The following is a 10367-nucleotide window of genomic DNA, read 5'->3' as shown; positions in this document are numbered from 1 at the left end:
ATAATGCTGCTATGAACATAGTTGAGTAAGTGTCCTTGTGGTATGATTGAGCATCCTTTGGATATGTACCCAAAAGTGGTATCGCTGGGTTTTGATGTAGAATGATTCCCTATTTCTGAGAAACCACCATACTGATTTCCAAAGTGGCTGTACTTGTTTACACTACAACCAGCAGTGGAGGAGTGTTCCCCTCACTGCACATCCTCCCCAATATAGGCTGATCAACATTTTTGATCTTGGCCATTCTGACATATCTCAGAGTCATTTTGATTTTCATTGCCCTGATAGCTAAGGGTGTTGAACTTAGCTCAGGGTGTTCTTTAAGTGTATCTTAGCCATTCAAGATTCTTCTGTTGAGAATTCTCTGTTTAAATCTGTACCCCATTTTTAAATTGGATTATTTGGTATTTGGGTGTCTAGTTCCTTTAGTTCTTTATATATTTTGGATATTAGTCCTCTGTCAGATGTGTGATGAAGAACTTTTCCCATTGTGTAGGCTGCCATTTTGTCTTGTTGACTATGTCCATTGCCTTATAGAAGCTTTTCAGTTTCAGGAGGGCCCATTTATTAATTGTCCATCTCAGTGACTGTGCTACTGGTGTTATGGATGGACCAAGAAAATATTATATTGAGTGATGTGAACCAGACCCAGAAAGACAAAGGTTTAGTGTCTTTCACAGCTGGCATTCCCAGAAGCTGAACTTTTATTCAGCTGAACTCCTGGAATCCAGTTACAGAGAGGGAGGAGTGATGAGCAAAGGGATCAAGACCAGGCTGGAGAAACCCACAGAAACAGCTTACCTGAATAAGGGGGAGCTCATGGACCCCAGACTGATAGCTGGGAAACCAGCATAAGACTGACCCAGACCTCCTGAATGTGGGTGTCAGTGAGGAGGCCTTGGCAATCTATGGGGCCTCTGGGAGGGGATCAGTATTTATGCTTAGTACACGAATGGACTTTGGGAGCCCATTCCTCATAGAGCGATAGATACTCTCTCAGCCTAGACAGAAGTGGGAGGGCCTAGGGCCTGCTCCAAATGATATGACAGACTTTGAAGATTCCCCCATGGAAAGCCTCACCCTCTCTAGGGAGCAGAAAGAGATGGGATAGGGGGTTGTGGAGGGCAGGTGAGGAGGGGAGGGAGAGGGAACTGGGATTGACATGTAAAACAAGCTTGTTTCTAATTTAAGTAAAAAAATAGAAAAAAATAAATGTAACTACTCAATAAAAAAGAAAACCAACCAACGAACAAAAACTTTTATTCAGTTTCCTTGTCCCATCTACCATTCAGTCATTGATATTGACACTTGATATTTGAAAAGGATTATTTTGTTCTCCTTTACTTTAGATTAAAATTCTCCACGTCCTACATGGTGGAGGTCTGTAAGAGTTTAAACAACGAACTTCTTGGGGACTTCACCTGTTCTTAACACAAGGGTATAATTCATTATTTTTAAAACATGAGATTAACAAAGGTTAAGATTTCCTTTTATTTTGACTATGCCATTCTTTTGAGGTTATTTTTCAACAATGAGAATGACTGAATAATTTGCTATGATAAGGACAACATTTCAATCAAGAAGGATATAATTATCACTCTACCCTCACACAGAAGTATACTAGCAATGTGAGTATAGACAGGCCATATTTTTCTCCTAAAGTAAAACCTTTAAAGATATGGTAGAAGTGGTAATTTTTGCAAATACTAAGCCATGCAATTTAATCTCTGGTTCTTGGTTCATTCATTATATGACAAATTTACTAATCATCTTTCAGTTTACCTACACAATTTTGCTTATCAAACACTATTTAATGTCCAAAACACATATCTTGTTTTTATTAACGGTAGGCTAGAGTAAATTCGTTTTGTAAAGACAAAGCAGTTTGTTAATTTTAACCATGAGTTACATGGCTGTAAGCTTTGGTCCAGTAGTGTTTGGAGGTACTTTTGAACTTGTTTAATTTATTGCAAACACAAAAACTGCCTTTTGCTTTCTCCATTGTTGTTGCTAAGAAAACAAGTACAGGTGGGGGAAATGAAAAGATTTATGAGCCAGAATTGTGGCACACAGCCATAATGCCAAATGCTTGGGAGGCTGAGAAAGAACCATCCAGGTTAGCTAGGCGAGCTTCATAAGACCTTGTTCAAACAAACACTAACCGGGAATGTAACTTAGAAGTAACAGTATTTGTTTCATGTGCAAGACCTTGGGTTTAGTTCCTAATATTATCCCTACCATCACATATACAAATGAATCATGAAAAGGTAAAAGTTTTCAACTGTGTGAGAAGTTGTTTTCAGATTTTGGCATATAGTGACTAGAGTGATCTTTCAACACAGCTAAGCAAGAGTTTATTTACTTTTAACTTGTATTTCCTAAGGCATCTTATGCCTATAAGAAGGAGAAAGGAAACATAGGTACATGTAGTTATCTATGGAATAATATGTGATTTGGTGAGATTTGCCAATTTAGCTGCAACAGGATTTGTATCATATATAAGAGAAAAAAACCTTATTGATTTAAACACAGTAGAAGATTTAATCTTCTAAAATTGAACTAAAGCACTTGTAATCAATGTTGAGGACTTAGTCAACCTTCAAGTCCAGCTGTAATGCATTTTGTATTTACTGTGTTTTTTATTCTTCTTTTAGTTATAGATTATACAACTTGTCACAAAACATTCCTGAAACATGATGCAAGAAGAATAATAGTTCTTATAAAGCAGTCATCCAATTGTCACCCCTCAGAGTGGCCTCATGTCACTATCTTTCTCAGCGTTTGCACCAAATATTGGAGAGACCAAAGTGTGTAAGAAGAAAGAAGTGTTTGCATCTTAATTAATTCTCTGCAATGCGAGTGCTCTGTTTGAAGCACTCCTTTTCTGGGAGCTTCCTTGAGTCTAATGGAGCACCCCAGACAGTATTAGTCTTCCTTTTGCTTCCATGTTGCTTGACTGGGGATTTTAGAGCACCTCCACTTATTCCTAACGTGCCTTTCCTTTGGGTCTGGAATGCCCCAACTGAATCTTGTCTCACAAAATTTAATGAGCCACTTGATCTTAGTTTGTTTTCTTTAGTAGGAAGCCCCAAAAAATCTGCCACGGGTCAGCCTATCACAATATTTTATACTGATCGACTTGGCTTCTATCCTCATATAGATGATTCAAATAAAAGTATTCATGGAGGGGTACCCCAGTTGGGATCTCTAAAAAGTCATTTGGAAAAAGCTAGGGATGACATCCAGTATTACATGCCAATAGACAACGTGGGCTTGGCTGTCATTGACTGGGAAGACTGGAGACCCACCTGGTCAAGAAACTGGAAACCCAAGGATATTTACAAGCATAAGTCTATTGAATTAGTCAAGCAACAAAACAAACAACTTAATATAACAGAAGCTACCAGGAGGGCCAAAAAAGATTTTGAACAGGCAGCAAGAAGTTTTATGGAAGGGACTTTAAAATTGGGGAAATCACTTCGGCCAAATCACTTATGGGGTTTTTATCTTTTTCCCGATTGTTACAACAATAAATTTCATGACTTGAATTATAACGGAGAGTGCCCTGATACAGAAAAGAGAAGAAATGATGGTCTGTTCTGGATATGGAAGCAAAGCACAGCCCTTTACCCATCTATCTATTTGAAGACTGGTTTGAAGTCATCTCAGCAGGCAGTGCTCTATGTCAGAAATCGTGTGCAAGAGGCCATTAGGGTATCTAAAGCAAAGGACCCTCAGAGCCCAGTTCCCATTTTTGTATATTCTCGAATTGTGTTTGGTGATCTAACTTATCGGTTCCTGAGTCAGGTAAGCAAGTCAAAGCATGGCAGCTAAGAGATCAGTTTTAGAAATGGTGCTGATGGAATTTTATGTTTTTAAAGGGTGAAATTTGATCCTTAATGTAAAAATTTACGAGTATATACATCAAGAAAATGCTGTCTGTAATGGAGGCAAAATGAGGACAATTGAATTCTTTTAAAAATCAAAAGTAAAATTTCTGGTGTTGGTAAGGCTTCATTCACTTTGGCTGTCATTCCTAATGTCTATCTTGAGTTTTGAATCATCCCCTCTTGCTGTGACTTGAAGTTTGCAAGGTTAGTATACCTGGCCAGTGAGCCCCCAGGGATCTGCCTGCCTACCTCCCAACACTTGGTTGGCAAGCTTGCAAGCTTGCACCTCTATGCCCCATTCCTGTTTGGAAAGCATTGGTCTGAGGGGTAGAGTTTGGGTAATTGCACAGAATTCACTTTACCAACCAATCTATCTCCTCAGCCCAGCACCTGAATCCTCATATTAATCCTAGAAAACACCAGTATCTATGAAAAATTCCATGTAGTATAGACTATACCTTAACTGGTTCTCTTTTTTATTGAATGGATGTGTTCTTTTGCCAGCAGAAGTCATTAAAGTAACGATGGTTTCTATTTTAAAACAGTAAAAAAAAATGCTGTGTAAAGAGTGCAATTAAATAGAAATGTTTCAATGGTTGGAGTGCTCATGTTTAGCTTTGGTATTACTGTTGACTGTTTAATACTTTCACTTCATTCCTATGGGATAACTCTTCCTGTCATTTTCCAGAAAGACCTTGTGAATACAATTGGTGAAACCGTTGCTCTGGGTGCCTCTGGAATGGTAATGTGGGGAACTCTTGGTTTAGTACGAAGTATGGTAAGTTGAATTAGTAGAAACTAGATGAAGATATTCCATTTTCCCCTCCCACTGACACAATAGACCTAATGAATAATGGATAAAATGGGAAATGTAGGATCATGGTGTTGGAGTAGGGTCATGCAGAGTGTTTTGCAATTTTGGCTCTCAGAAAAAGATAAGGATAGTGTGTGTGTGTGTGTGTGTGTGTGTGTGTGTGTGTGTGTGTGTGTGTGTGTGTGTGTGTGTGTGTTTATTAGGAAAGAGAGTAGATGGTAAGTCACTGGACTTTCACCTGTATAGTTCCTCAAATAGCATGGTTTCCTCACAGTGAGCAGAGGTCCCAAGAATGCTCTATCTACCCCTTCCTTTTGTCATGTATATAAACAATAGTTACTGAGACAAACAGTACAGGTTATAACATGATGAGAGAGTGGTGCAAGTCTCCTATCAATCCGGAGGACGTAAGGGTCAGCAGCAGAGTGTCCCTGGAAGTCTTATCCCTATAGCCTCTCTTGTTTAGATGGGTATACCATGGGTAGGACGAAGGCATTCTCAGCTGTCACATCCTAAGAGAAGGCTAGCCTTCTCTACAGTCTCAGTACAGCACCTTGTGTGTTTGGTTGTTTGGGACAAGAAGTAATTTCCTGTCTTATGCAAGTGGATATAGGTCTTAGTTACTGACTTGTAATAAGATTTTGTTTCTTCCTCTATTCGAAGGAACACAGGCCACTGTTATGTTTGTGAATGAAAAACAGGCATAGATTGATGTTCTGCTTTGTCTCCCAAGGTTCTTCAGTATTATCCATTAAGAGATAGCCTTCAATTTCCGTGTCACTGTTTTTGACTTAAGGCATTGTCTTAACATTATCTCTTGTGGACTCTTTCAATACATTTCTGCTAGATTTCCCCAATCCATGATCAGTTTAATTTTATCTTTGTTATGCATTATTTCTGATCTGTTTTCTCATGGATCACATGTCATGTTTCCTCTGATTTCTGAGAACATGTGATTTCAGAGTTGTGTTTGTTGGCAGTTGCTACAACTATTCTAAAAGAAGTAAAAAAAAAAAAAGTTTACCTCCACTTTATCAGATCCAATGATATGATGAAGCCAATTCTACCAGTCTTACTTTTTGAGACTTGATTGTTTGTTGTTCAGGAATCTGTGAGTTGCTAAACATAGCCATTGTTAAAAAACAAAATGATAGGAAGATATAGTATAATAAATAAAAATATAAAATTAATGTTGAAAACAGCACAAAATAGATACCAATACATTTTTATAATAAAAATAATAACTAATTCTCAAAAATACTAGTTATTACTTCATATTCACTTTTGTGCATGAGGTTTGGTAGGCCTAGCTGTTAGATATATATGGATGGATACATCCTAGAATGGATGCTACCCACATCACACATCTGCACTGTGTAATGGTGGTATGCCCAGTTCCCAAATCTGTGTCAGTACTGTTATATTGGTAACTTGAAGTTGACCAATGTGGATATATGTATAAAGCCAGTTTAAATCTGTTAATAGAGTACATATAAGGTGTTCTTCAAATCAGACTCATTCCACTAATCTGCCTCTTGCCTAAATTTATCTCTGAAAGCATCTGCAATATTACTTCAACTTGGTATAGCTTTTCATGTATTTGGCACTGAAAATACAGCATTAAAGAAAGCTGGCAGAGTTTTTCCTCCCCTAATTTCTCCCAGATTCTTCTCACTTCCTTACCCACTCAACTTTATACTTTTTCTTAATTTCTCCTTCTCCCCTTTCCCCTCCCTCTCTCTCCTTCCCATGCCTCTCTCAAACTAAAAACATAAAGCAAAAAGTATCAAAACTAACAAGCTAAAAACCAATAAGATACAAAGAATATCAAAACAAAACAAAATTAAACAAATAGCAATCGCCCAAACCACAGAAAGACACACACACACACACACACACACACACACACACACACACACACAAACACACACACACACACACTCAAACTTTGGCATTCATTTGTATTGGCCAACTATTCCTGAGCATGAGGCCTGCCTTGTAGTAACTTTTAAAGGAAGAAAAAATAGTATGTAATATGGATTCTTTGGAGTAGATCAGAATGCTATGGCTTTGCCCGGGGCTACAGGGAAGGTTTCTTCCTCAATGTCCTTTATGTCTCTTATAACATTCCTCCTTTGGATATGGATATTAAATCATTTAGGAGATGGGCTGAAATTGGGGAAGAGATAATAAACCGTTTCTACCAGGACAATCCAGATAGTCAGTTCGAAAGCTGTTCACTGTAGGGATTAGTTTATGGGCTAGAGTTTCAGTAATATCTTAATGGGGAGCTTCCTCTTCCTCCTCTTCCTCTCTTCTTCCTTCTTCTTCTTCTTCTTCTTCTTCTTCTTCTTCTTCTTCTTCTTCTTCTTCTTCTTCTTCTTCTTCCTTCTTCTTCTTCTTCTTCTTCTTCTTCTTCTTCTTCTTCTTCTTCTTCTTCTTCTTCTTCTTTTTGTTCTTCTTCTTCATCTTCTTCACCATCGTCATCTTCTTCCTCCTCCTCCTCGTCTTCTTCCTCCTCTCCTGCTCTTTTCTTCCTATTTTAATTTTTTATTGAAAAAATACAATAAATTTGGATCATCATCTCCTCCCATATATTCCTTACTACCTTACTCTTCCAACTCTATGCCTTCTTTTTCTGTTAAGAAAGCAAACAGGTAAATAAAACAGACAAACAAGGATAAAACAAAACAAAAATAACCTAATAAGGAGCACAGAAACTCAAATGTATGTATGTGCATGCACACACACTCACAACAAATCTATAACAACTAAAAATGGAAATAGTAACATCCAAGCAAAAGACTAGTAAGGTTTAAAAAAAATGCCCAGACAAAGCAATCTGGACAAAAAAGAACCCCCTAATACCTTTGAATTTATTTTGTGTCATCTCCAACAGGGCATGGAGCTGATGAGACCCCCTTGGAGAAACTAAGTTTTCTTTGTGAGTGGTTGTCAGTTGGAGATAGCTTCTTGGTTAGGCATGGGAACACCTGTCTGTTCGCCTTCTCTGTCTTGTTTGGATCTGTGTAAGTCCTATATATGCTGCAGCAGTTTCTGTGAGTTCCTATGTGTGTAAGTCATGCTATGTCTGAAAGATACTCTTTCCTTGGCATCATTCATCTCCTCTGGCTTTTACAATCTTTCTGCTTCTTCTTTCACATAATTCCCTGAGCCCTGTGGTGAGGGTTTTAATAAAGATATCCAATTTAAGACTGAGTGTTACAAGATTACTCACTCTCTGCATATTGTCCCATTGTAGGTCTCTCTATTCCTTCCCATCTACAGCAGGAGAAAGCTTCTCTAATTATAATGAAGTGCGGCACTGACCTAGTGTGTATAGCAGACGATAATTAAGAGTCATTTTATTGCTATTTTCTTTCAGCAGAACAATAGTATTTGATTTTCTCCTAGATCTATGTCCTATCCAGTTTCAAATTCTTGGCCACTTGAACAGTGTCAGGCATAAGTTCCATCTCACAAAGTGGGCCTTAAATCCAACCAGGCAGTGGCTACTTCCTCAGTGCTTCTATCACTATGGTACCACAGTGCATAGCTTCTAAGCAGAGTATTCCTAGAGAAGAGACAGCAACGAATTAGGAACCAGAACTCTTTTCTGAAATTCTATGCCTCTATCAAAGAATTCTAAGCTGCCTAATCAACTTTTATCTTCAGTTTTCATTTATACCAGTGTTAATATGTTCGATACTCAAAATTTGGCAAATGACTGACTGTCATGCACACACGATTATGTAACATTTATATAAACTATACTACTTTGAACCCATTTATTTTGAACCATCACTTTGGGAACCATTTTTGATGCTGTTTAAATTTGTCTGACAAATGTGATTCTTACTATGATTTTTTATGGTTAAGTGAAGAAATCATAAGCCCTAGGTTAACCATATATATATATATATATATATATATATATATATATATATATATATCTTTCTGTCTTCAGAATAGTCCTATGTATCAGGCTTTAAAAATCATCCTTATCTTGCAAGTGATGAAACTTAAGCATAATCAAATTATTAACTAGACTTGGGGTCATCCAAATAGGACATAAAAGTTTGAGCTATTTCCAAGTCATACAGAAGGTTATTTATGAAGCATGATGCTAACTACCAGGGCAAGGGAGATTAAAAGCCCATATCCTAAAAGATGAACCGTTCTATCCCTTTGATTATTTCTTTAATAATTGTGGAAGTTCAAGGCTCAATTGAGTCTTAACTAAATAATTATTCAGTATTATGAAATGGCACACAAAACTTAACAATGTTATGAAAATCATTGGTTAAATAATATTGCTTGTTAAAGTGAAAAAGAGTACTTCCTTACAATGTGGTGTGTCTATTGCTTTGTTTTCTAAGCGTTGCTTGATGCAGTATATTGTCACATAGAACTTATGCCTTGACATTCTATCTTACGATTTTACAGAAATCTTGTCTGAACTTACATGATTACTTGGAGAACACATTGAATCCTTACTTAATCAACGTCACCCTTGCAGCCAAAATGTGTAGCCAAACACTTTGCCAAGATCAAGGCATATGTTCGAGGAAAGACTGGAATTCAGATAACTATCTTCACTTGAGCCCCAAAAATTTTCAGATTCAATTTGTGAGAAGCGGAAAATATGAAATCCGTGGCAATCCCACCCTTGACGACCTACAATACTTTTCCAAAAACTTCCGTTGCAGCTGCTACTCCAACTTGAACTGCAAGGAGAGAGATGACCTGGAAAGTGTGAGCACCGTCAGTGTGTGTGCTGTTGAAACTGCTTGCATTAATTCCTTTGTAATTTCAGCACCCAGTGCTCTACCTGTGAACTGGAAACGCCCTTCTTTTGCTAATAGCACTCTGTCAGATATTACATCATCTGCCACAGGAGGTCCGAGTGTGCCAAGGAAAGACTTTAGTGGATATCTCTTTGTTCTCTCTATTTATTCACAGCATTTGAAATCTTTGCTATAGGTTATGCATCACTGAAAAATTGGACATCATCTTTCAGAAACAATTCTATATAAATAATCAAGATTCTACTTTGAATTTCAGAGACCAAATATATTCTTCTATCAAAAACTGAGTGCAAGGCTGTCATAGTTACAGGGTTAACAGTCTGAGAAGAGTGAAGATTAAATAAAATCAAGTTTCTATAAATAAATGTCTTTTAGTAATTTGTTTTTAGTAATTTGTTGTTGGCTAAAATTTAGTAATGTTTTAGTAATTTATCTTTGGTAAAAATCTTGAAAGAAAATGAAAATTTTTACCTTTTAAATGGCATTGCTTCAACCTGCCATAATTATAATTTTTTAGCTATTCTAAATATTTATATTAGGTTTTATGGAAAAGTAAATTTTAAAAATGACAATCTTATTTTTATATGACTTAATTTATTTTTGAAATTCATATTTTTAAAGTCTTCAAATTGACTTTTCATTTCTTATCATCAAGTTTAATTAGTATACCTAAAACGGCCTTTTTTCATCTAAGCACCTACTTGTACATTAACCTGCTTCACAAATCATTTATTGAGTTTTCCTTCTTTCATGCTTGGTATTCAATGTCACTAAATCCTTGTAAAGCAGCATATTTCTTTCCTTCAGTGAGTTTGTTGTATGTTTGAAAAACGAAATAAATGAATGTTGAGAATG

At 36.9% G+C, this 10367-nt stretch overlaps 1 protein-coding gene across 1 annotated transcript; it reads left to right on the top strand.

The window, feature by feature from the left end:
• The first annotated feature begins 2853 nt into the window (after positions 1–2853).
• Positions 2854–9687, top strand: LOC100760289 (hyaluronidase-5-like). The gene is made up of 3 exons (XM_027389744.2): positions 2854–3807; positions 4579–4668; positions 9151–9687. Exons 1-3 carry the CDS (start codon positions 2854–2856, stop codon positions 9685–9687), a joined length of 1581 nt encoding a protein of 526 aa, XP_027245545.1.
• Positions 9688–10367: the final 680 nt, after the last annotated feature.

Source organism: Cricetulus griseus (assembly GCF_003668045.3).
Source record: "Cricetulus griseus strain 17A/GY chromosome 1 unlocalized genomic scaffold, alternate assembly CriGri-PICRH-1.0 chr1_0, whole genome shotgun sequence".
Lineage (NCBI taxonomy): Eukaryota > Metazoa > Chordata > Mammalia > Rodentia > Cricetidae > Cricetulus > Cricetulus griseus.
The sequence above is the reverse complement of the archived record's forward strand: the minus strand, read 5'-3'. Positions and strand labels throughout refer to the sequence as shown.

What these genes read in the sequence shown, in the direction of transcription:
- LOC100760289 (XM_027389744.2), top strand. Translation starts at nt 2,854, where the DNA reads ATGCGAGTGCTCTGTTTGAAGCACTCCTTTTCTGGGAGCTTCCTTGAG. An exon ending in CTTATCGGTTCCTGAGTCAG is followed by an intron (nt 3,808 to 4,578) that starts GTAAGCAAGTCA and finishes GTCATTTTCCAG; the next exon opens with AAAGACCTTGTGAATACAAT. An exon ending in TTGGTTTAGTACGAAGTATG is followed by an intron (nt 4,669 to 9,150) that starts GTAAGTTGAATT and finishes ACGATTTTACAG; the next exon opens with AAATCTTGTCTGAACTTACA.